Raw genomic sequence first — 27,704 nt, 5'->3', positions numbered from 1 at the left:
TCTCAGCTATTTTAGAAAATGGCGCCCAGCGTCTCAGTCAGGGAGTGAGGGAGAGTGTGAGGCAGCTCCAGGGGGGGAACACTGACTAGTAGAATGGCACCCTGGGCCGGGGTATGGGCTACAGGTCAAGCACCTTCTCCTCTATGCTGGACTTCACCACCGGCTACTATGGAGTCTTAATAAAGTGGACATTAACATATCCGACCTGTACTCCTCTGCCCTGGTGGATATAGTGGGGTTCCTGCTCTGTAACAGTGTCCACGCCAGCGTTGCAGTCCATCTCCCTAGACTGCGACCGGAATGCGATTTAGTGGCGAGTCCCGTCTGGGGGACCCTCTTACCTCCTACCTTCTGTAGCAGACACGCGAACCATGTGCGGCCGTGTGCCTAAAGCCGGAGCTACTCCGCCGCAAGTACCCGGGAACAGAGCCAGTGGGAGTATGCGATGCCACTGGGGAGGTGACGGAGCCACAGCACAGAATGTCACCCTGACATGTAAGTGCTGTGGCCCTTGAAGTCTTCTAAAAGCTTTTTCAGGGCTGCCCAGTGCAGCCCCCCTGTTAAGTCACCTGCTTCTGCAGGCACCAACTCGAAACTGAGCTCCAATTCCTGGAGGCGGGGTTATAGAGGAGGCCCCAAAGCATCTTGGTACAGTCTAAAGCTTTATCCGGTTGGTGCCTCTGGATCAAGATCCATCTCTACACCCCAATGTTTTCCCTGTGGAAACCAATGTACCCCGTTGCAGATTATAACTTTCACCAGATTCTTCACTGGTTTACAGATTTGTCAAAGTCCCATGACCCTAGTACTCATCTGCCCAGCTCTCTCTCTGCTTGCCTTACTACGTCAGGCTAGTTTAGAGACGGCATCTCTTTCGGATATCCCCCTTTTAAGACCCCTTTCCAGGTCTACTGGGAATCTTATCTCCAGATGACATTTAGTGCTGCACAATGGTACCTTATGTATATTATGGCTTATAAAATGTCAAAAGGTTTTAACCAGTCCGAGGTGCAGCTCAAATTGTTATACAGGCCTGAGAGACTTCATATGATTTGACCTTTTCATTCAAATTGTGTTGGCACAACTGTGCTGCAACTGGTCATGTACTCAGGGCAGCCATCAGGGGGGGACTGAGGGGACTAGTGTCCCGGGCCCTTACAGAGAGGGGGGCCCACCCCTGGCTCCTACCGCCAATAACTGTAGAGCTGCATCAGACTGTGAATCAACAGCAGGCTGATGCGCAGGGAGGACTTCTTAAAAAAAGCCTTATCTGCACATCGGTTCTCTGTAAACCGTTTCTGTATGTCCGCAACACTCTACCTACATGTAACGTCAAAATGTATGACATCGCATAAGGGTGGAGCAGTGTGGCAGAATCTTGATTTGAGAGGGAGGGGCCCTGTCTATCTTGTCAGTTCCGGTCCCCACAACTTCTGATGGCAGCACTGCATGTACTTCATAGTTTTTGGTTGTGTCCTGTGATACAGCCCTTTTGGCTGGAAGTTTTTGCATTTGATTCCTTGGCTTTGTAGTTGTGGCCTGTCTACCTCCCCAGATTATTACTATTGCACCTATACCTCCCTCAACTCCCCAAACACTACAGGTATGTGTTTGACACGATCCCCAGTGCAGCACATGAAGCCTTAGCCCAGACATGGAAAGATTTTTCACCCCCTACTATGTCTAAGGTATTAGCGAAAGTACACTTTCACTATGAGGTGGAAACGGCTGATGTTCCCTTATTCCACCTCAGCCACTTTGCCTATATGAAAGTGTTTCAGTTTGCACAAGTTCACTACTGATGGGCCAGGGTCCACTGTCCAGGGCCACTATCCCCCCAGATAGGTATGTTGTTCCCCTACTATTTAGTCTCAATTAAGCTCTGTAAGATTGAATTCTGTTGCACAATGTATTCCCATTGCATTATGCGTACTGTGCTGTGACACTGTATTTTTTTATGTTGTGTTGCTTCATTGTATTGTATTATTGTTACTGTTTATACTGCATTTTCTGTGCTTATCCTTCTCCCTTATATGCTGCTTTATACCTTTTACCTTTTTTATTTCTGTAACCCTTTATTTAAAAGTTTGTTTCAATAAATATTATTGATGAGATAGATAGATAGATAGATAGATAGATAGATAGACAGACAGACAGACAGACAGACAGACAGACAGACAGACAGACAGACAGACAATCTTGCTAAACAATAATATTATAATTTTTGTAAATGTATTTATACTGTATATTATTTTCTGTGCTCCGTTTGGTATAATTTGTAGTGTAATGTTGTTATTCATACATTATAAACATTTCCATAATTCACTGCAGTTTGGCACCTATGGAAATTGTCTTTCTCAGCCCTGGCTTTGTGCTGAGGGGTTTCCATGAGGGCCTTGTACTGCTTGTTATAGAGACATTATTCCCCTGAAAGGCGAGGAAGGCTGTCATCCAGGTCCCCTTTCAGCTGTTATCAATGTGTTCCTGTTTCCTTAGAAACCAAAGAGGGCCAATCCCAGGGCCCCTGGATCTGGCTGGGAGCCTGTCCCTCTGTGCAGCATGTGGCTCCCATGATTAGCTGTTCACACAAACCTGACTGACAACGTGTGCTGAGAATAAGATAAGAATAATTTATTTTAAGGCAGGGAGGGCTGCAGCGTGACATTTCTTTTTGTTACACGCTCCCATGTGCTGTTAGAATAGCCTGGACGTGTCTGGTGACAGGAGAGCGAACCGTCCTGCTGATTTCTGTCACAAAGAAGATTTTCCGGGTGACATTTTGGGAAGAATTGCTGGAGGATTAAAAGGAAAATTAACCTTAGAGGATCATCGAAAACCGTGATTTTTTTTCATTTTTTTTTTTCAATCAGAGGCAAAGCTCTCACTAACTTGCAGGGGTATGAAGATGGTGAAGCAGTGATTTGGGGGGGGGGGTCGTCTCTCTATTACTGGATCTATCCGGAGTTGGTTGTTGGGGAGTCAGAATTTTCCCAGCTCTCTGTGCAAATGAATCATCTGAGCAATAAGGCACCTGCAGTCACTGGATGGTGCCAGCTTGGCACTCTTCATCGCCCACTCTCACAATGATGAAGTTGAAGGCTTTCTGTCTGGATTACTGGCAGTTTCTGTGTCTCCAGCCACTCCATGGGCTCTATAAGAGGTATGAGGTGTCTATATATGCCTAGGCTGCCGCTGTTCCTCTTATAGGACTTGTCTAGGCTGATATGGTTTTATTGACTTCATTGTCACATGTTCAGTATATGATTCCATATACACCAATATAATAATGTACCATTGTAAAACGTGCAATATATGTCTCTTAAAAGAGCTATACTACTCTATTGCCCTCTTCCCTCATGGGCCTTTCCTTTTCTTACTTATACATCTTCTACTCTATACTCCCTTTGAAGGCACCAAATCCCTTGCTTTTCTGCCACCTTGATACTTATTTCAGTGTCATCTGCTGATGCAGCCATGTTTATAAACCCTGCACAGTACTTGTCCTATATTGTCTTGAACTGTCAGACACTGTTTTCTTGTTTTGCTTATTTGTTTATGTGCCCTGTAATTGGGCGCTGCAGATCCCTTGTGGCGCCATATAAATAAAGGATAATAATAATATTGCCCAATATGTTTTGTATATAAGCGAGAAATTTGTAAGTACCACACCTGCCTGGTGGATATTCTCTGTATCCATTACTCTTTCAGTGATTGGTGCTTTACTACTGTGGCTTCTGTAATACATAGAGGGTTAAAGCAACAAGATCAAGGACTTGGTGCTGACAAGATGGAGATGTTTGCAAGTGATTAGTAGTAAATCTGTGTGATGCACAAGCCCTGTGACAAAGCAGCTTGGAGATTTATGGAGGGTGGGCAGGAAGGAGCTGAGGAAGAGACGGCTACATTCATATTCATGAGCACGGATACAGTCTTTATAATGGCAGATATCAGCAGATCACCCCCCCCCCCCCCCCCCCCAGCCTCACTCCACACAATAGATAATCACGCTGACACACCCTGCCTCTCTGCCTGCCTTCTGCTTCATGGGTTAAACAACTTGTCTTCATTTATTAGTTATATGATCATTAAAGAATATTTTCTCTTTTCTATATTTAGCTGAAGTTTAATGTGTGAAAACACATGGTATAACAGGTTTGCTCTCACATGAGGCATGTGATCACTGTACAGTCTTCCAGAGATAACATCATGTGATAAAGTGCTCTTGATAATGTAAAACTTGTGACACGCTTATAATGCCGCCCTGTTCTCATAGAAGGCACGTACAGTAGTAACTCCAATGTATAATGCTCTAGCATCTAGCAAGCCAGATATTCAGTATTACCTCCACTTGCACACAGGTGACCCCATAGGTGGCACGTCCACCAGCAACCATGACCTTACAGATAGCTTTAGACATGGCCTTTCGGTCTGAAGAAGTGATTCTGTGTTTCCCCAGCTAACACAACTCCTCATTTGTTCTCTCCCAGGGTCAGCCGGCAGCACCAGCTGGTTGTGTCATCTCTCATTGTTGTGCAGAGATGGAACTCAATTACCCTTTGTTGTCCAGCACCTGGGGGCTCTAAGACACTCTGGGGAACAGTCATAAAAGCGTGTGCGCATTAAAACTGAAGAGCAAGAGTTGCGGAAAACCAATACGCAAAACTGCCCAATGTTTACTAACATTGTATTGATGGGTTTTATACATGTCTTCTCAATGGCACCATGCACTTGTTCTCTGACCTAGCATAAGATTGGTAGCAGTTACAATTTTGGGTTATGATCAATTGCTACTTACTGTTTATTTGTTTAGAAATGTCATCCCAGGGTCCCACAGCTGATCTTCGCTATGGGACCCTTCACTGTGTTCCATCCTATTTTATTTCTTTTTTTATTGTGGCGCACATCATACATTCTCTTCTACTGAAAATAGTTTAAGTGTCTTGATTCCTGCTGGAGAAAGAGCGCTGTATAAAGAAAATTATTATTATTATTATTATTATTATTATTATTATTATTATTATGTGCCCCTTTCAGTGATACTCTGGGATACAATTAAATTAATCCCTTTTTTATATTATTTCATTGAACATTTATATTACTTATTATAGCTATATATATTTTTTTGTTATGCTTTGCTTAACTTTCAAGGATATGTCCATAATATTTGCTGAGCAGCTATACATCTGCATAGACGATGAGCTGAACCTGAGCTGCAGCATCATTCTGATGATTTAGGTTCAGGATCACTGTACGACTGCTGAAACCGCTTGTTTCCATCGTACAATCATTAAGATGCTGACGCAGGTAACTGACCAGAGTTTCTGTGTTGTTAGCGTGGATAATAATATCACTACTTTATTACTTTGGTGAGTGTCTAAAGGTTTAGGCTGATATTTTAAGTATTTCAAGTAGTGTAAGTATCTCTGTGCATGCTGACTGGTAAGGATGGCTGATAGCAAACAAGGTGTACAGGTAGAGTCTGTTCCAGCTCGAGATGACAACAACTCCTCCTTTGGGCAAATACAGGCCTTTATTTCATATACACGTCCATACACACGTCTTTGGACCAAAATGCATCCAATATATGTCTTAGAATAGCACAGAACTCTGGCTACGCATCCATGACACTCCCATGACAAGAATCTCCTGCATACAACACATACTTGCCTACTTTGTAATACTCCTCTCTGGGAGAAGTCTGGAGAAGAGAAGCAGCTGGGCACTTTGAATTTCTACGTCATTAGGCCACATCCCAATATGTTAAATCGCAGGTTCTCAAGGAAGTGACAAGACTGAAATGATGGAGGATTGCGCCATTTTAGCCGCACCCCCTCCTTATGGACCCGCTATTCCCGGCATTATCTCCCTATCCTGCTCACTTCACTAGAATGTGGTTGGGATGCGGGAGGAGTACCCACTCTTCCGGGGGACTACCTGAAAAATCGTGAGTCTCCCGCAACTTCTGGAAGAGTAGGTAAGTATGATACAACTGCAGCATTACAGCTGGACAGTGCCCCGAAATCTTGTCAGTTCCGCCAAAACTAGGATGGTTTGGATGTATGCATGAGGCAGGGCTAACATAGGACTCTGCTTGTGGCCTACTCATAAATCATATCCTGTGGAGGCCCTGATACAATCAGATACTTTTACAGCGCATAAGAGGTTGTCCCAGGGGCGTTTCTACGGAGGAGAGGGCCCGTGTACACCACCGGGTGGGCCCCCTCCTTTGTATGGCGCTGTAGATGCTCGCCATGATCCGGAGACCAATTTGGCTACTACGCCTGCACGGTGGCCATTTTGGTGGCGATTTACACCGCGACTTCAACGCCCGACGCTGAACTCCGGGAAGGTAAGTATTAAAATGGGTGCAGTGTGTGTGGTGTGGCCCCCCCTGGACACATGGGCCCGTGTGCACCTCACACATTGCACCCATTATAGAAACACCAATGGGTTGTCCTAGCTCCTAGGATATGACAAAGTTGAAAAAGTATTCTTAAAATATATCACAATAAGCAGGAAAGACTGTCTCACCCTTTATTTTGTAGTATTTCACAAGAAGTCTGGTGAAGTCACCTAACACCTTATTAGTGATTTCTGCAGAATTCCTAGAACATCTACGACATTCTTTATCCATTTTTTCATCTACTTACAAATGTATGAAAATATTTTAATCCTCTACTGCCACGAGAAATAGCCAACATGCTGGTGAACCTGGCAGAATTAGCTCCATATGATTTATCTGGCAGTGACATATTACTCCCAGGGAATTGGTACAATTTGGCCAGAATACAAATGTCAGCTAAATAGGAACTACAGTGAACTTATTAGCATATCTGCATATTCATGAAGCATTATGCTCCTCATTGATGTTTTCCTTCTGACAGATTTCTGTAAATATTTTGACAGTACTGCAAATAAAACATAAAACTGTGTCTGCGTCTCCTGCGAGCCAGTTATTACAGCAGGAAGTGAGGAACATGAAGGGGTTTTATCTAATTCTGTAGAAAATCCAAGTTTCCATCAGTGACTTGCCGGAATGTACCATACAGACCTAGAGAAGCACTGGCCAACAAACACACAGGTCTGCTGTACTGTATGTTCTTTCATTTATTTATTCATTTGCTACTAGCTCTTCCACAGCTCAAAATGTATATATAAATTTGTTAAGAATAAGGAGCCTGTTTAAGGACAAACGACATTAATGGTGATTTTTTTTTTCAGTGCCACATATCAGTGATTAGAAAACCGTAATCACTGCAATTAATTATTAATCATTAAAATGTCGCAGTATCGCTGGCTCAGGGGGGCACGGAATACTTACGTCTCCACCCACTGGCGTATTTATAATGGGTGCAGTGTGTGCAGGGGGCCCACACCGCACACCCTGCACCCACTTTTTTAATAATTACCCTCCGCGGTCCTGCGGCGCAGCAGCGCTGCAGAAGTCACTGGGAAAATGGCGCTGCACCATTTTCCCGGTGTTTCGCGCATGCACAGTAGAAAAATAACTGGGAAAATGGCCACCATGCCATTTTCCTGGAGATCTGTGCATGTGCTGTAAACTCTTGGACAGCACTAGGGTCCCCTAGGGACCCTAGTGCCCAGAACTAAGCGCTGCCGCCGGCTAGAGTGGAGGGGGCCCAGACGGATCCTGCACATGGGCCTTCTCCTCTCTAGAAACTCCCCTACCTGCACCAATTATAGATACTCCAGTGACATGTGTGACTCAGCTACCAGGGTCATCCAGGGTCTGGACATCCTTGGTCTTTCTGTTCTGCTTTTATTTATTTATTAACAGTTTCTTATGTAACACATCAAATTCTGTTGCGCTTTACAACTGGACACAATTAGAAAGCAAAACAGGGTAAAAACAGTCATCGCGGTAGGAGGGCCCTGCTCGCAAGCTTACAATCTATGGGGAAATAGGCATTGATACACATAGTTGTCCAACAGATTGCAAAGGTTCTTAGTGGGCTGCATGATATCACATCACAGCAATGATGAACCAGGATCAGGAGGACGGGAGAGTGAACAATTAAATATGTGGGGGATATGTGTGGACTGTACTGTGGGGATATAATTGGATAGGAAAGCTATGAAGGTAATGTGAGCGGTTCTGGAATTTGATAACCTTGTCTGAATAGGTGAGTTTTCAGGGAACGTTTGAAGAGTAGAGGAGAGTCTTAATGTACGTGGTAGGGTATTCCACAGAGTGGATGCAGCCCGAAGAAAGTCCTGCAATTGTGCATGGGAGCAAGTAATGAGTGTGGATGAGAGACGTAGATCTTGTGAAGAGCGAAGGGTTCGGGTTGGGAGACATTTTGAGATAAGTGAAGAGATGCTTTTCGCTAATATCACCATTCTGAGATACTTGTTAAATAGATGTCTCCATGCTATTGACGGCAGAACTCGCCAAATATTAACCACACACAAAGGGAGGAGCTTAACAAGATGCTGGAATCTATCCATCCAGATTTATTTATTATTTTTCCACATTGGCCTGGTGCTGAAAATGGTCAAGGGCATAGTATGGAAAGCGGAGGATCTGTGACCAGTGCCATGTGGGTGTGGCCTGGCCATGTGAGTGTGAACATCCCTATACTAACAGCCCCAATGGCTCCCTAAATATGTCAAAGTAGAGAAAATGCAGTTTTGTGAGCAAAATAGAAATAGAATATTAATACTTGTGATTAATGGCAGACTATGTGGGCAGCTGGGCTTCTGGTCATCCTCATACTAGCATGCTGATGAGACTATTTTTAAGTGGAGACCTGGGGCAGAAGTCCCATCTGCCCCATTGTTAATCCGGCCCCTACTATCCTTGCAAAGCAGTACATTAACCGTTAGCGCTCTTTCTCAGTATCACCAGGGCAGGGCAGTTGACTGTTTAATTAGTAAAGTGCATGGAAAAGTGATATATATAAAAAAAATCCCATTAACCTTATTTAAAAACTGTTATTTAAAGCTCATGGGAGCCTAATTATATACATGAATCTCTGTGGCTGGTTACTGTTCCTTTAATAAAAGTTTCTGGAGTGATGCTCTGCAGCATGGCCAGGAATTAGCTGTGTACAATAGGCAGTGCTCTGAGAGCATGGGAAGAAAATTAGGCATTTTCGTTCCCAATCCAAATCTTTCAAGACAATTTTCTGCAATTTGCTTCCCAATAAGTTCCAGTCTGTAGAAGCCGGGATATTGTGGCTGGAATAATAAAGTAAAGCCCAGGCTTCTAAAGTATTGTTGATTCACTAAATTCTGTACAGATTATAAATGAAGTGGTTAGGTTCAGGAGACTTCTCCCTCTTCTCTGTAATTCTGTGATTTATGCTGTAGTTGCTATGAACTAGGATAGGCTGAAAGCGAGGGGGTTGTATTCATTACACATAGACCACTGGAGCATGAAGGAAAATTACCATTTAAGAAAACTGTAAACTAAATGTTCTGGTAACTGCTCTTTGGGCACACTGAGCAGAGTTCTTATTCTTCTGCTGCCGTAAAAACTTTTTAGTAACTGGTTAAATCCCAGAAATGACAGTCACACCAACATGCCTGCAAGCTATAAAACACAAGACATAATACCAAGTAGGAATCACATCATCGCAAACATTTTATAAATAACATTATTCCTGTCTGAGTCTTGTTTTAAAGTACAATGTTTCTACTATAGCTATATTTTGTTGTTTAATACACAATGCTTGAGGCAAACATATTGCAATCCATGTAGATAGCACAGACACCACAGTGAAAACATCAGTTCATTTTCCCATTGCATGCCGTCTAGACATGATCTAACCTTACAGTATAGAAAACAAATACTGAAACTATTGATAGTTAAATGTTTTTGAGATTGTCAAATACAGATATATTTATTTATATTGTATTCTGAATATTGAATAGGTTTTATCATTGACTGTTATAGACTTAACCTTTATCAGATGTTTATAATTAATGGGAAATACAGTGTTTATTCTCACTAATGAGCTGCGTAATTGATTGCTGGGACTTTTAAAGTACAAACCTGTGTTCAGATGAATTCTTCATCCTTGAGCCAGTTAGGTTCTAGGTTAGCGTAAAGCGTTGGCAAATCTTTAGTGTTCCTAAGAGAAAGTTCATATGTTGGTCACATATCACTCACTCCTTGCTGCTCCCCCAATGTACCCCACCTTTATCCTCCTTTCTCCAGATTCCCTCCAAACAAATGCAATGTATTATCATTTCTGTACTACTCATCCAGTTTTATATTTGCCCCCCAGAATCTATACCAGCCGTTTGACTGTTTTTGTTTTTAGTGGACTGTTGCCTTTTTAAAATCAGGGCTTTCTTCCGTTACTTTCTTCCCAGAAATTCATATAAGAATGCACAATTCCTCTTTAACGGACAAGCGCAAATGGACTTCATCAGCTATAAATTAGCATAACACCGGGTTCCAGAGCCTCCTCCCCCTCAGGTCGCAATTACATGTAGTTGGGTTAGCTGAAATATAGACAGAGTTGATGTGGAAATAATTCAGACTCAGAGCCTGGTTCTGTGTCGGGTCTGCATCTTTTGGCGTTTGCACGTGACTTTATGTAAATGGCGCTACAAAGTTCTTTCTCTAGTGTACATCCATGTGCATAGGCGTTTCTATAATGGATGCAAGGTTTGCAGTGCACACGGGCCCCTGGCTCCAGGGGGACCCACAATGCACACCCTGCACTCATATATTATACTTACCTCTCAGCAGTCCGTGGCCGCGGCCCTGCACTGCAGACACAGATCACTTAGAGAATTGTCATTTCTGAGTGATTTGCGTATGTGTACTGGAGATGTCCCCGGGAACAAAGCGTGGGCGCCATATTCCTGGAGACCTGCGAATGCACAGTGGACTTTGTTATAATGCCGAGTCTACTCGCTGCCAGAGAGGAGGAGGCCCGCAACGGAGTAGACTCGGCATTATGCCAAAGTCTACTGCGCATGCGTAGGTCTCCAGGAATATGGCGCCCACACAAATCTTCACTCTTAAACTGCCCATGTCTATGTGTCCGAATGTGCAAAGACTGAGCTGTCAACTTTCAACATCTGTATATGCTGAAATATTGCTTGCTGCTTCTTTACACCAATGTAACAATTGATTTTACTGTTAAAGCAAAATCAATACAGGCGCTAAGGTAAGTTAGAACCAGCGTATATAATTCACTCTAATATGGTTACATATAAACTGCAGCTCCCATGTAGGGTATCTGTGTTTACCCAAATAAACAGTATATTTTATAGATATAATTATACTAGTATAACCATATAAGAGAGCGCAAGATACTGAATAAGTAGATGCAATTTATTAAAAACCTTAAAAAGTATATAATGTATATATTCAAATGAGCAACATGAATGCTAAAAAAGGAGCAAATAATCAGCTGACCATCACTGATAACTATAATTACACCATAATTGTCCCGTAAAAAGAAATGTCCAATAATTGCTGTAGGACAAAATGCGGAGTGTTAATGAATACAATAGCCTGCTTCCAACTCCATATGATGAAGTCAATCCACAGTGATTTGTAAATGCCTCTGTATATACTGTGTTGGAAAAAGCATATAGATGAGGTTATTTTGAAAGCCGCCTAGACGGAGATGAGCTTTGTATTCTCCTAGCCTGCGTACTGCTTCACTTTTAAACCCCCATACAAATACATCCGCCCAGACCACTGTGCGGTGAGCGTCCAGCGCTCTGGACGGATGTATTTGTGTGGGGGTTTAAAAGTGAAGCAGTACGCAGGCTAGGAGAATACAAAGCTCATCTCCGTCTAGGCGGCTTTCAAAATAACCTCATCTATATGCTTTTTCCAACACAGTATATACAGAGGCATTTACAAATCATTGTGGATTGACTTCATCATATGGAGTTGGAAGCAGGCTATTGTATTCGTTAACACTCCGCATTTTGTCCTACAGCAATTATTGGACATTTCTTTTTCACGGGACAATTATGGTGTAATAATAGTTATCAGTGATGGTCAGATGATTATTTGCTCCTTTTTTAGCATTCATGTTGCTCATTTGAATATATACATTATATACTTTTTAAGGTTTTTAATAAATTGTATCTACTTATTCAGTATCTTGCGCTCTCTTATATGGTTATACTAGTATAATTATATCTATAAAATATGCTTCTTTACACGCACTATTGGATGCACAATCGAAACGTACGCAACGTATGGCAGGTGCAAAGAATCCATATCAGTATGGCCTCATACAGTATGTGTACGCAGCTATTATCTCCCATAACAAGGTCATGAGATGAACCGTCTCCATATGTCCGCTTAGCCAGCTCCCTGTCGCCGGCCAGGAACACCGGGTACATCTTCTGAGACTGCGCATCTCCTGTGGACCTCAGTCGCCACTGCGACTCTTAGCACACAGAATATGGGCACATGCTCCATGCGACTCGGACACAAATACAGAGAATCATCATTCCACTGAGTCCGACATCGCTGCTTCGTACAACTCAGACTCAGACCCGCTGGCTCACATCCCCAAAATCAGAACATTGCTGAAATAATGAACTCATTATTTACACAGTAACTGCTTTTATAGACTCCATCCACACACCCAAGGTGTCACCCGCCCAGACATCATCAGGGCGTCTCTGACGCTGCCTAGAACAGTGCACCTACTGTATGTTGAATTTTGCTAGTAAAACATTCTCTTATTTCAGGATAGTAGTTCTGCGTGCAGGCACACTGACACATTGAATAGGAGGTGCTCTCATGATTTCTGTGAATTAGTATTCTGAGTTTTTACATACTTTCTGCTTTGACAAATGTAGATATTGGGGGTAATTCCAAGTTGATCGCAGCAACAAATTTGTTAGCAGTTGGGCAAAACCATGTGCACTGCAGGGGGGGGGGGGGGGGGCAGATATAACATTTGCAGAGAGAGTTAGATTTGGGTGGGTTATTTTGTTTCTGTGCAGGGTAAATACTGGCTGCTTTATTTTTACACTGCAATTTAGATTTCAGTTTGAACACACCTCACCCAAATCTAACTCTCTCTGCACATGTTATATCTGCCACACCTGCAGTGTAAATTGTTTTGCCCAACTGCTAACAAAGATCCTGCTGCGATCAACTTGGAATTACCCCCATTATACGGTGTATATCTTGTTTATCATTGCAATGTGCAGCAGAAATGGGCAGATTGCAGGTTCAGGGGCCTGTAGCTCTCAGACGGGGTGCGGTTAGCATCCCGACAGTCGGGATCCTGGCGGCCACTGTTAGGGTTAGGAACTAAAGGCTAAAGGTGGGGGGTTAGCCGTTGCCGCAACCCCTCAGGACTTATCCCTAGCCGCCGCGGTTGTATGCAAAATCTTCCGGTTGGTCATGCTGCACGGACAACCAAACAATATGGCATATGGCGCTGTGCAGTGTAATGAAGGGTGGACCAAGGGATCATTATCGCCTTCATTGCGTCTTTCTGATTTGTGGCGTGAAAACGATATGGCGGCCAGCATATTGTCTAGGTACACATCGTTACTCATCTGTGTCCTGATATGCAGAGCTCAGAACCGTTACAACTTACAGTGTACATGTGTTTGTGGCTTGGTACCATTCCCCCTCACTCAAGTCCGAGTTGAGAAACAAGATGCTCAGTTTGATGGTTCAGTTTTGAGCATGCTAACGCAATAGTGCGATGGTTGTAATCCACATAGCATGTGGTACACAAATTTACCATGTGCCCAGGTGTTGTGTGTGTTTGTAGGAAGGGGTGTGTTTCTGGGTTACAGAAGGCCCCGCGTGCCTAAGTGCACGCCTGTCTCGTGTAACTGATTGTTTGTGTTGTCAAAACCATATACTGAAATCTGTAGGATTTTTTTAAATACAAGGAGGCAGAAAGAAAAATAGACAAACCTCATATGGGGAACTATAAATAATAAATACTTGTATTTATTTGTGTATAGTTTTGCCAGAGTATAAGCTTGTTGAAACTAAAGGAAGTGTCGCAGTTATTTTATAGCCTAGTAAAGAGAAATGTGTTTTAATTATTTATTTTTGTGGCTGAATGTTTTGTGCGCGTCAACTCTGATATTTCAGTGTTCTTTTTTTATTTTCTGTTTACAGAATGTGGCGTTTGCGGTACTGTAGCTAAGAACATTTGTGTTCAGTTTGGTTGTGAGTAATGATTTATTTTAGACTACTGGCTACAGGACTTTAAATCTCTTTCATTCAGAATTTTAAATCTTATTTTTAGCCCAAGTGTTTCAGTTGGAATAAAGTTAATGTCTCACTTAGCTAGGAACAAACCCTACTGCAGTGTATTTGTCAGGAACCATTACAACTTGTTAGCAGCAATTATTGCTCACAGCAAAGCATTTTAGGTAATTTTATGCTGTTACTATTATTAGGCGTGGAGCTTTCATTTCAGTGTGCATTTCCACTCACCTAAAAGGCTTTGTGTGACTTACAATTACAAAATTGTTGGCTCCTAACTTTATGAGTATTGGGGGTCATTCCGAGTTGTTCGCTCGTTATTTTTTTGTCGCAACGGAGCGAATAGTCGCTAATGCGCATGCGCAATGTCCGCAGTGCGACTGCGCCAAGTAAATTTGCTATGCAGTTAGGAATTTTACTCACGGCATTACAAGGTTTTTTCTTCGTTCTGGTGATCGTAATGTGATTGACAGGAAGTGGGTGTTTCTGGGCGGAAACAGGCCGTTTTATGGGAGTGTGTGAAAAAACGCTACCGTTTCTGGGAAAAACGCGGGAGTGGCTGGAGAAACGGAGGAGTGTCTGGGCGAACGCTGGGTGTGTTTGTGACGTCAAACCAGGAACGACAAGCACTGAACTGATCGCAGATGCCGAGTAAGTCTGGAGCTACTCAGAAACTGCTAAGAAGTGTCTATTCGCAATTCTGCTAATCTTTCGTTCGCAATTTTAATATGCTAAGATTCACTCCCAGTAGGCGGTGGCTTAGCGTGTGCAAAGCTGCTAAAAGCAGCTTTCGAGCGAACAACTCGGAATGACCCCCCTTATCTGTTATTATATGGTGCCACAAAGTCTCTGCAGCGCCGGACAAGAGGCAAACATATAAACATTGCAAAATAACGAGTAACAATACAGAAGTTCAATACAGCTAACCATAGTATAACTTAAGTATATAGCATTATTTATTTATTGTCAATTATTTATATAGCGCTTACATATTCTGAAGCTCTTCTCGTCAGGATAACAAAATATTGGAGAAGGCTCAGAGATGCCTCCCAACTGTGCTGAGCCACCGTTTTGCTCTAAAAGGCGTCTCAGTGGGGCAGTTTCACCCCTGCAGTCAGGGCTGCCCATTGAGGCGATACATGTCACTGTAGCCAGGGCCAGTGCAAGGTCTCTGTGCACCCTAGGCAAAGCTTCAACCTAGTGCCCCCAACCACCACCACCACCTCCTGGAGGGGAGATGCAGGTGGACTGGGGTAAATTGCATCTTTTTAAATCTACGGAGAAATGGGACAACACTCAAGGACTTTTAAAGTGATCAAGTATATTGTAAACAAAGTAAAAAAAAATGTGTTCACAATATACTTTCACTTTAAAAGTGCTTAAGTGTCGTCTATTCTTTATACACTGTATAATATTGTATATGGGGTCTGGTGGGGATATTTATTTGGGGTTGGGTTACAGGACGCCACCGGTCAGAATACCGACAGCAGGATCCCCAACCACTATTATACCAGCATCTTCAATGGAATTAGTAAACCTTACCCTTTACATTTAGGATGCCGGCTGTCGGGATTCTGGTGTCATATATTTTGTATGCTCCTTATTGTATTCCATCCCCCATCTGTAAGTTCATTACTGACCCGCATACAGAGACATCCTTCAGGTTCTTGCTAGATGAACTCAGTGGTGCCCTCTAGTGGCTGGAGCCCCTAGGCAGCCGCCTAAAGCTGCCTAATGGTGGGGGCTATTTCTTTAGTGGGTTCTATGGAAACTAGGGTGGGAGGGATTTGTTACAAGGGGATCAATGGTTTCAGGGGTGGTAGGGATATGCAACAGCAGAGAGGGGATAATGCCCCCGGGGAACAGGAAATGTGAGCTATAACTTTTTTACTCATCTCTAAAGGAGAGATGGGCTCATGATTAAAATATGTCAGGGTTCCACTAACTCATATGGGCAGCCCTACCTGCAGTAGTGGTCATTTCACCACTGAGTTTAGAAAAGCATGCATCACAACAGTCCTTTTATTTTGCACATTGAGGCAATAGCAAGTTATGATTAAAGTATTTATCTGATAGTCATTGTTCTTAGCTGTCCCCATACAACTTATGAGGGGCGCCGAGGGGAGGGTTACTAAATACCCAGGTTAGGGTGTACCTGGTTCAGGTCCTAAGGGGGACTCTGTCCCCCTTTGTAGCGCTGCTAACAGGGACAAATTACCCCTGGTACGCCCTGGGGGAAACTATTTTTAGGGGGTGTGGCCATACCTCCAAGAATTTGGTCACGTTACTCCATACCTGGGTCAGTGGTCACTCTTGGCAGCCCTGCAGATAGTTATCTCTTTTAAAAAAAATCATGGCAGCTGGGGGGGTGGAGGGATCTGCTCGCTACATCTCGTGGCATGTGACTGTGGTTGCCATGGTATTTAGAGAATTCTGAAGGGTATACACACACAGGGACAATGGAGAAAACGTATCAAACCTTTTTAACAGTGAAGAAGTGGAAAAGTTGCCCATAGCAGCCAATTAATTACTAGCTAGCTTTTATCAAGTACAGTCTATAAAGTATTAGGTAGAAGCTGATTGGTTACTATGGGCAACTTCTGCACTAGTACACTTCTCCACTCTTTAGAAGGCTTGGTACATTTTCCGCAGTGTAATACATCAGAAACAGCAGTCTACAGTAAACAAACAAACCAACCAATAGAAAAGAGAAGAGACGATTCTTATAGCACGCCTTATGTCAGAAAGAAAACCACACATAAATCTTTAATTTAATGTGTATCACTGTATACTCTTACTTTCTGAGTTACATGCCTTAATATTACTTTAAGAGAAGTATTTAAAATCCAATATTAGTACGTTATAACTACAGATGTGCGGGTTTGAATTTACCTGGATTTACTTAGATCTCAAAATGACATCTTATTGGCTATCCTGCTCTCACTTGTTTTGGATAGCCAATAAGAAAAATCCAGATAAATCCAAACTTGAACTAATTTGGCATTAAGAACAGAGTGAATACAAACATCTCTAATTATAACCAAGGTCACTAACATATCATCATGGGGGTTGTAGTGCACCAATGACAGTTGCCTAGATATTCCTGCTCACTGTCCAAGGAAATGATTATAAAATGTTGAAGGTGTGTTATAGACACGGATTCCCTGTTTTCATACTGGCAGCTCTGGTCTGCAAAAGTGAAACAATGAACATTGATAACATGAATATAAATATTTTTCAAAGAATTTATTTTTTACAACGTATATTAATTAAATAAAATATAAGTATGGGACTTCTTTATCTGTTATGTAGAAAATCCACAAAGAAATAATCTAAATAGCTGTCGTCACATACACGTAGATACCTATACATACAGTACTGTACATCTGGGGGCATTAACTACTGCACTACACTAAAGGAGTATTGCTACTGTACATCATTTAAGGAGAATACCAGGGGACAGTTCAGAAAACCCTCAAGTACTTTTTATAGTAGTATAGTATGTTTTGGGCATATTGCTTGAAATTATGGAAATAGTCCTTAGATGTAAAAACACAGTTCCAAGCATTTCAGATAGTAGTCTCATTCCTATAAGCAAATAAGTTTGGTATGGTCTCAAAGGGGTAGCTCACCAGTACATGGTAAGTGTTACAGAGCTGTCCAATCAAGAGGAGATATTACAGTCAGGCTTGGATTGGCCCACAGGGGTACAGGGGAAACCACCGGTGGGCCCCACGGCCTGGTTGCCCACCTCCTGCTCTAAGGATCAGGTTCCAGACTCTGCACTTGAATGATACATTATACATGTGTTCTCTTATACTGGACTATGGTGTATTTTCTAGAGTGCATTGCTGATAAGTTATCTGGTACATTATCATGCATGCAGCAGCTGATTTTACTGTATATATTTATGAAGGGGCCCAGACGTTGCGCTCTCTAATCATTGGTCAAACCAATGAGCTGTCAGGCCACACCCCCTCTGCAGACTGGCTACACCTATAAACAAGGGCCCCTATCACTGCATTCCCCCGGTGGACCCTACATGCCCCAGTCCGACACTTATTACAGTCATTGACCATAGAGAGGGGTTATGTCTTCCACTAAGCTAATAGCTAACCTGGGAAACTAGAGTAATGGTGTTGTGTGCCAACATTTTTTAGACAATAAATTAGAGTCCAGTCTGCCTATACCACAGTCTTTTCAGCATATATTTAGCTATGCACATGAGCCTTTTCATCACTGCTGGGATGTATGGTATCAGCACTACATGTATTATCACTGGTTGGCGTTTGCTTCTGAGGAATCTTCAGGGTTTATTGGGGGTCATTCCGAGATGATCGCTCGCTAGCAGTTTTTAGCAGCCGTGCAAACGCTATGCCGCCTCCCACTGGGAGTGTATTTTAGCTTAGCAGAAGTGCGAACGAAAGAATCGCAGAGCGGCTACAAAATAATTTTGAGCAGTTTCAGAGTAGCTTCAGACCTACTCAGTGCTTGCGATCACTTCAGGCTGTTCAGTTCCTGTTTTGACGTCACGAACACGCCCTGCGTTCGCCCAGCCACTCCTGCGTTTTTCCTGGCATGCCTGCGTTTTTTCAAACACTCCCTGAAAACGGTCAGTTGACACCCAGAAACGCCCTCTTCCTGTCAATCACTCTGCGGCCGGCAGTGCGACTGAAAAGCTTTGCTAGACCTTGTGTTAAACTACATCGGTCGTTGTGAAAGTACGTCGCGCGTGCGCATTGCGCCGCATACGCATGCGCAGAAGTGCCATTTTTTTTGCATCATCGCTGCGCAGCGAACATTTTCAGCTAGTGATCAACTCAGAATGACCCCCCTTGTTGGGAGACTACAGGATTATAACAATTAGAGTTCCACCCATGGTGAGCTCATTCCTAATTAGTTCCAGACTTGCAATACTGGAGATAGAAGTATATTATTTTTTGTATGCAACAAAATCCTATACTTTCTTCTCTCAGGCAATGTAAAAATGCATTGTCATAAAGTAGCAGAGCCAAAACAAATCTATGTACGTCATCTAACCCTTACACCATGATTTGGGAATGTGTCCAGGGAACTCACTTGTGTAAATGGTTTAAAACCTAGATCACCAGTTTACTGAGCTAGATCTCAATCTGAAACAGAGGTTTACAGTGCTTAAGTATTATTGTAAGCGCTGTAATTTATTTCAAGAGTTCTGAATGTATTCATTATAGACATGGAGTCATCAAAGAGAGCAGTATACTTATATACTGTATTTGTCATTTTGTTGTCATTGGAAAATAGTAAGAGTACAGGAATAATGACTGATCCAAAGGGTGGCTGCTGAATACTGACTCATGTTGAATTTTTAACCAATTGCAATAATTCCATCATCTCTAATCAGACATAATTAAAAATAATCTAGTCCTTAACAATCATCGATTGCATGGATTTCCTTCTACAATCCAAAAACATACTGGTGGTAGGTAAATTGGCTAGTGTGTAAATAACCCCAGTGTGTACGTCTCCTTGTGATAACGAATATAGGGCCTAATTCAGGCCTGATTGCAGCAGCAAAATTGTTCTCTAATGGGCAAAACCATGGGGGTCATTCCGAGTTGTTCGCTCGTTGCTGATTTTCGCTATGCTGTGATTTGTTGCTAATTGCGCATGCGCAAAGTAGGCAGGGCGCATGCACTTAGTTATTTAACTAAAAACTTAGCAGATTTGCTGTGGATCCTGCGGCGCTTTTCAGTCGCTCTGCTGATCGGTGTGTGATTGACAGGAAACGGGCGTTTCTGGGTGGCAACTCAGCGTTTTCCCGACGTTTGCAAAAAAACGCAGGCGTGTCAGGAAAAAACGCGGGAGTGGCTGAGGAAACGGGGGAGTGGCTGGCTGAACGCAGGGCGTGTTTGTGACGTCAAACCAGGAACTAAACGGACTGAGCTGATCGCAATCTGTGAGTAGGTCCGGAGCTACTCAGAAACTGCAAATAATTATTTATTAGCAATTCTGCTAATCTTTCATTCGCTATTCTGCTAAGCTAAGATACACTCCCAGAGGGCGGCGGCCTAGCGTGTGCAATGCTGCTAAAAGCAGCTAGCGAGCGAACAACTCGGAATGAGGGCCCATGTGCACTGCAGAGGAGGCAGATATAACATGCAGAGAGAGTTAGATTTGGGTGGGGTGTGTTCAATCTGCAATCTAAATTGCAATGTAAAAATAAAGCAGCCAGTATTTACCCTGCACAGAAACAATATAACCCACCCAAATATAACTCTCTCTGCACATGTTATATCTGCATCCCCTGCAGTGCACATGGTTTTGCCCATTAGAGAACAATGTTGCTGCTGCGATAAAGTCTGAATTAGGCCCATAGATTGTAAACTCCACTGGGCCAGGGACTGTGGTGAATGACTGAAGTACTGTATTCTCAGTAAAGTGCTGCATAGTATTTGTGTGGCATGTAAATACATTGTAAAGATTGAAGTAATGCTTTTCAGAGTGCGTTGTTTAGTTTCATATTTAAAGAATGTTATCCCACTCCTCCTTACACTAGTGTTGTAGTTCATTCATGTTTAAAGGGCATTTATTTATGCACAGCTCTCTTATACCCCTTTCACATCGCACTAAAAACCCGGTATCGACACGGCATATTGCCGTGTCGAAACGGGTCAGTGTGCGATGTGAAAGGTCCTTTTCAGAATTAGCGGGTCGCCTGACCCGGTAATTCAACCCGGTAAAAAAGAAGGGTTATTACCGGGTTGATTACCGGGGCAGGCGCAGTGTGAATGGGAGCCGTTCCGATGCGACACGGCTCCCATTCACAGCATAGGCAGAGGCGGCGCAGGAGATGAGCTCATCTCACGGCGCCGCCTCCACCCCCGCCCCTGCTGCGCCCTCCGCTGTTATGGCAACCGACCCGGTATATTGCCGGGTCGGAAAGCCAGCAACGGAGCGCAAATGCCGGATCCCACCCGGTAAGTACACGTTTCTCTTACCGGGTAGGATCCGGCATTTGCAATCTGAATGCAGCATTAAGGTCCCGCCAGAGCAACTGAATGCATTTGAGGTCTGGAATTTGCATTGATGATTGCAAACCCTTCATTCTTTTCAATAAACAGCCATTCAGTTGTAGATTTCCTGGTGTTCTTAGGACCATTGTTCCATTGCATGGCCTTATTTTGGCAGTGTTTCAGTTCTCAGACAGAATGCTTCCCATTTTATACTAGAATACTGTGATATAGAGAGTATATGTTATTATGGTGGACTCAGCTGTTGGTCCTTTGGTTGTAAAACAGCATCAAGCCATCATCCCTCTGCTACGATGCTTGACAGTTTCTATGAGGTTCTTGTGTTTATACACTGAGATTGGCTGTATGTATTAAGAATGTACAAACCTACACTGACACATTTTTTGGGTAGTTCCCTGAACCACTGTAAGCATGGGTGGATCTCCCACACCCCGGGTGGGAAGAAATAATACTGGGAATCTCAGGTCCATAGTGAAGGGACAGGGACGATATGATGCCATTCGCATAATTTTAGCCCCTACCAGCAGACACATGACTTGAAGTCATCTGTATCTCCCCTCCAGGCTTCTTCTGGAATGCAGAAATCAAAAGTCGTCAAGTATGATTAATACCAAACGATTCAACGTTGGTGTCCTCTGCCCAGGGAACATTGGGGGTAATTCAGACCTGATCATAGCAGCAAATTTGTTAGCAGTTGGGCAAAACCATGTGCACTGCAGGGGGGGGGGGGGGGGGGCAGATGTTACATCACTCTACCCTCCCGCATTTAGCGGGAGGCTCCTGATTTTTAATTGAGCCTCCCGCTACCCTGCAAACCTTGCTTTGCCTCCCAGTTTTTAGGGTCCCTCTGTGAAAATTAGAGATGAGCGCCTGAAATTTTTCGGGTTTTGTGTTTTGGTTTTGGGTTCGGTTCCGCGGCCGTGTTTTGGGTTCGAACGCGTTTTGGCAAAACCTCACCGAATTATTTTTGTCGGATTCGGGTGTGTTTTGGATTCGGGTGTTTTTTTCCAAAAACACTAAAAAACAGCTTAAATCATAGAATTTGGGGGTCATTTTGATCCCAAAGTATTATTAACCTCAAAAACCATAATTTACACTCATTTTCAGTCTATTCTGAATACCTCACACCTCACAATATTATTTTTAGTCCTAAAATTTGCACCGAGGTCGCTGTGTGAGTAAGATAAGCGACCCAAGTGGCCGACACAAACACCGGGCCCATCTAGGAGTGGCACTGCAGTGTCACGCAGGATGTCCCTTCCAAAAAACCCTCCCCAAACAGCACATGACGCAAAGAAAAAAAGAGGCGCAATGAGGTAGCTGTGTGAGTAAGATTAGCGACCCTAGTGGCCGACACAAACACCGGGCCCATCTAGGAGAGGCACTGCAGTGTCACGCAGGATGTCCCTTCCAAAAAACCCTCCCCAAACAGCACATGACGCAAAGAAAAAAAGAGGCTTTTTACTGATATTTGGTGTTTTGGATTTGACATGCTCTGTACTATGACATTGGGCATCGGCCTTGGCAGACGACGTTGCTGGCATTTCATCGTCTCGGCCATGGCTAGTGGCAGCAGCTTCAGCACGAGGTGGAAGTGGATCTTGATCTTTCCCTAATTTTGGAACCTCAACTTTTTTGTTCTCCATATTTTATAGGCAGAACTAAAAGGCACCTCAGGTAAACAATGGAGATGGATGGATTGGATACTAGTATACAATTATGGACGAACTGCCACGGTTAGGTGGTATAAAAAAACCACGGTTAGGTGGTATATATTGTAATACAATTATGGATGGACGGACTGCCTGCCGAGTGCCGACACAGAGGTAGCCACAGCCGTGAACTACCGCACTGTACACTGGTTGATAAAGAGATAGTAGTATACTCGTAACAACTAGTATGACTGACTATGACGGTATAAAGAATGAAAAAAAAACCACGGTTAGGTGGTATATATTGTAATACAATTATGGATGGACGGACTGCCTGCCGAGTTCCGACACAGAGGTAGCCACAGCCGTGAACTACCGCACTGTACACTGGTTGATAAAGAGATAGTAGTATACTCGTAACAACTAGTATGACTGACTATGACGGTATAAAGAATGAAAAAAAAAACCACGGTTAGGTGGTATATATTATAATACAATTATGGATGGACGGACTGCCTGCCGACTGCCGACACAGAGGTAGCCACAGCCGTGAACTACCGCACTGTACACTGGTTGATAAAGAGATAGTAGTATACTCGTAACAACTAGTATGACACTATGACGGTATAAAGAATGAAAAAAAAACCACGGTTAGGTGGTATATATTATAATACAATTATGGATGGACGGACTGCCTGCCGACTGCCGACACAGAGGTAGCCACAGCCGTGAACTACCGCACTGTACACTGGTTGATAAAGAGATAGTAGTATACTCGTAACAACTAGTATGACACTATGACGGTATAAAGAATGAAAAAAAAACCACGGTTAGGTGGTATATATTATAATACAATTATGGATGGACGGACTGCCTGCCGAGTGCCGACACAGAGGTAGCCACAGCCGTGAACTACCGCACTGTACACTGGTTGATAAAGAGATAGTAGTATACTCGTAACAACTAGTATGACTGACTATGACGGTATAAAGAATGAAAAAAAAACCACGGTTAGGTGGTATATATTATAATACAATTATGGATGGACGGACTGCCTGCCGACTGCCGACACAGAGGTAGCCACAGCCGTGAACTACCGCACTGTACACTGGTTGATAAAGAGATAGTAGTATACTCGTAACAACTAGTATGACACTATGACGGTATAAAGAATGAAAAAAAAACCACGGTTAGGTGGTATATATTATAATACAATTATGGATGGACGGACTGCCTGCCGACTGCCGACACAGAGGTAGCCACAGCCGTGAACTACCGCACTGTACACTGGTTGATAAAGAGATAGTAGTATACTCGTAACAACTAGTATGACACTATGACGGTATAAAGAATGAAAAAAAAACCACGGTTAGGTGGTATATATTTTAATAATACAATTATGGATGGACGGACTGCCTGCCGACTGCCGACACAGAGGTAGCCACAGCCGTGAACTACCGTACTGTACACTGGTTGATAAAGAGATAGTAGTATACTCGTAACAACTAGTATGACTATGACGACGGTATAAAGAAAGAAAAAAAAATACCACGGTTAGGTGGTATATAATTATACAATTATGGATGGACGGACTGCCTGCCGAGTGCCGACTGCCGACACAGAGGTAGCCACAGCCGTGAACTACCGCACTGTACTGTGTCTGCTGCTAATATAGACTGGTTGATAAAGAGATAGTATACAACAATATACTACTATACTGGTGGTCAGGCACTGGTCACCACTAGTCACACTGGCAGTGGCACTCCTGCAGCAAAAGTGTGCACTGTTTAATTTTAAATTAATATAATATTATGTACTCCTGGCTCCTGCTATAACAACCTGCAGTGCTCCCCAGTCTCCCCCACAATTATTATAAGCTTTTATACATTGATGTGCAGCACACTGGGCTGAGCTGAGTGCACACAGACTGAGTCACACTGTGTGACTGCTGTGTATCGTTTTTTTCAGGCAGAGAACGGATATAGCAGAGAACGGATATATTAAATAAAAGTTAACTTAACAACAACTGCACTGGTCACTGTGGTAAACTCTGTCTGCACAATCTCTCTCTCTCTCTTCTAATCTATTCTAATGGAGAGGACGCCAGCCACGTCCTCTCCCTATCAATCTCAATGCACGTGTGAAAATGGCGGCGACGCGCGGCTCCTTATATAGAATCCGAGTCTCGCGAGAATCCGACAGCGTCATGATGACGTTCGGGCGCGCTCGGGTTAACCGAGCAAGGCGGGAAGATCCGAGTCGCTCGGACCCGTGAAAAAAAAAGTGAAGTTCGTGCGGGTTCGGATTCAAAGAAACCGAACCCGCTCATCTCTAGTGAAAATATGTACTGCGCATGTGCGAGTCCATAAATGCGGGGGGCGGGGCCTGCACGTGACACTCACTGTCGGCGTTGTAGGTAGTGCTGGCCGCTGTACTGCAGTGACAGTCTGAGCGAAGGCTCATCACTGCAACTAGCATCACTGCTGCAGGCAGAGACAGCATCCTTCCACAGCTTTGGCAGGTGAGTTACGGCCCAGGATGAGCACTGTTTGAGGGCCGAAGGGGGGTGGGAGGGTTAGCAGTGGAGGAAGGCACCCTATTGGAGAGGCTCTCTCCCTGTCCCGCAGCTAACAGCAGTTGCAGAACAGCAATGTCAAGGTCCTTCAGTGCTGCAGATTGCCCTGGCCGGGTCTCCCTTACCCCACCTCACAAAGAGGGGAAAAGTTATTTCCCTGGTACAGCAGTGGCAGTCATCCTATAGCCAAGGCCCCGCCCCTCACAAGGCTCCGCCACCTTTGCGGCCCGCGATTCACCTCCCTCCACACCAAACCATGAGGAGCCATCCAGGAGAGGGCTTCTACGGGTAGGAGATGTTTGTCTGCCCTTGCAGGTTTATAAAAACAAAACAAAAAACAAGTTAGTATTAATAGCTTGTGCTGATTTGCTGTCTTGTGTCCACCCTTGCAGACATGCTGATTACGTGAGGGGTATACAGCACACGTCTCTATGGTTTGCAGTACATGGTGTTAAGTTACTAAAGATGCCCCCTTTTTGCATGCAGCTTTCTATGGGTAGTCCGTTCCTCCCCCACCGCACAGGGAGCTGGCTAGCCCGGTCCCCCCTGTATGCGGGGCACTCCAGCTGCAGCAGCTCCCCTCCTCCCATGGAGCAGCACACCGCGGGCCGGAGGTTCCAGACTCCCAGCCACTGTGCCGTGCGGCCATAGCAACCCCCTTCTACCCCGGCGCACCGGGTGTTAACACTCCACTGCCAACAACAATTTAAAAATACATTTTTAATCACGCTAACCCTCTCGGCACCTAGCACCGAGGATACATTTTAAAATGGCACCTAGCGCTAATGTCTTTTTTTAAGTGGCGCCAAGCACCCATTGTCCCTAGAAATGGCGCTGGGCATAGAGGGTTAACCTCTTCAGTTCTGCGGCTGCCATTAAACATGTGGCTCAGGAGGGACTCAGGCAACATATAATATATGTGTGTGTGTGTGTGTGTGTGTGTATACAATCACACAATCCCGCACCAGTGTATATAGATTTTCTATTTGTGTGTCTCTTCTAACAAATGTACACGGTACATTAATAGCATTGTATACGCGTTACCACCGTTTGGGATCCCGGCGGTCAGCATACCGACTGCGGGTAGGGGCAAGCGCAACAAGCCCCTTGCGGGCTCGCTGCGCTCACCACAAGTTCTATTCCCACTCTATGAATGTCGTGGGCACCCACCAGTGGGAATAGTCCCTTGTAGTCGGCATGCAGACTGTCAGGATTTAAAGTGGGGGCGGGATGTAGGGGGAGGTAATGTGACCGGCGGTCACATAACTACATCCCCATTAATATATAGTGCACCTATATTATTACTCTTTTTTATTTTTTATTTATTGCTGCTTTTAGTACCATAGCTTTCACCTGCTACTGCAGGGCACACCCCTGAGTGGCAGTAAATATGCCAATAGGTGGAGCTGGACACACCCTTGGGGCGATGCATGACATGCCCCCTCACCGGCACGCCATTCTGCTACCACCTGGAATCTCCCGAAACTAGTTTTCAAAAGTAGGCAAATATGTGTAACATGTGCAGAGAGAGTTAGATTTGGGTGGGGTGTGTTCAAGCTGAAATCTAAATTGCAGTGTAAAAATAAAGCAGCCAGTATTTACCCTGCACAGAAACAATATAACCCACCCAAATCTAACTCTCTCTGCACATGTTACATTTGCCCCACCTGCAGTGCATATGGTTTTGTCCAACTGCTAACAAATTTACTGCTACGATCAGATCTGATTTACCCCCCATTGTTTCAGAAGTCTTGTGGGGGGGTTGTGCAATTTTACAAACAATTTTGAGAGAAGGGGCTCTCTCCTGGCTAGTCTTACATGAAAGCATGCTTATCCTGATAGTAATGTCGTTAGCATTTACTATGTAGAAAGTAGCCTATATATCTTTATATGTAGCTACAGGGCTTTGCGATATCTCAGAGTATCATATGGCCTGATCATTGGGTCAAATAGTTGGAATGCCCTCTCCTGGGAAGATCAGTAACTGTCTTCCATGTGTTCTGTTCAGAAATGTCCTTAAAACCCTTTCCAGAGTGCTGAGCAGCAACAATGGCTCCTCTGAGATCATTCCACATCTCTTTTCTCCTTGGCACAGTGTTAATAGAAACCTGAATACTCCAGATTAAGTTGGCAAAGGTTCTGCATTTACAGTGAGGTGGTAGGACTTCTGATGATCAAATAATGAAGTGCGCTGAAGTAGCAGCTCATGGCTAAAAGTATTGATTTTTCCAACTGTACTGATATAGAAATTGCAAGGTTGCACTTACTTTTCA

General features: G+C 43.8%; 1 protein-coding gene across 5 annotated transcripts in view; it reads left to right on the top strand.

Annotated features, from left to right (window-relative positions):
* Positions 1-27,704, top strand: part of IQSEC1 (IQ motif and Sec7 domain ArfGEF 1) — a 578,820-nt gene that overhangs the window by 185,193 nt on the left and 365,923 nt on the right. The window contains exon 1 of one of the 5 annotated variants that reach the window (XM_063940601.1): positions 2,927-3,160. The exons of 2 other annotated variants lie outside the window; for them this stretch is intronic. In XM_063940601.1, coding sequence (XP_063796671.1) covers positions 3,045-3,160 — 116 coding nt within the window. In that variant the 5' untranslated portion in view covers positions 2,927-3,044. Of the gene's footprint in view, positions 1-2,926; positions 3,161-27,704 lie in introns of those variants that run through there. 2 more of the 5 variants (XM_063940593.1, XM_063940594.1) reach the window with 2 other exon arrangements.

The sequence above is a fragment of the Pseudophryne corroboree genome, chromosome 9 (assembly GCF_028390025.1).
Source record: "Pseudophryne corroboree isolate aPseCor3 chromosome 9, aPseCor3.hap2, whole genome shotgun sequence".
Classification (NCBI taxonomy): domain Eukaryota; kingdom Metazoa; phylum Chordata; class Amphibia; order Anura; family Myobatrachidae; genus Pseudophryne; species Pseudophryne corroboree.
The sequence above is the reverse complement of the archived record's forward strand: the minus strand, read 5'-3'. Positions and strand labels throughout refer to the sequence as shown.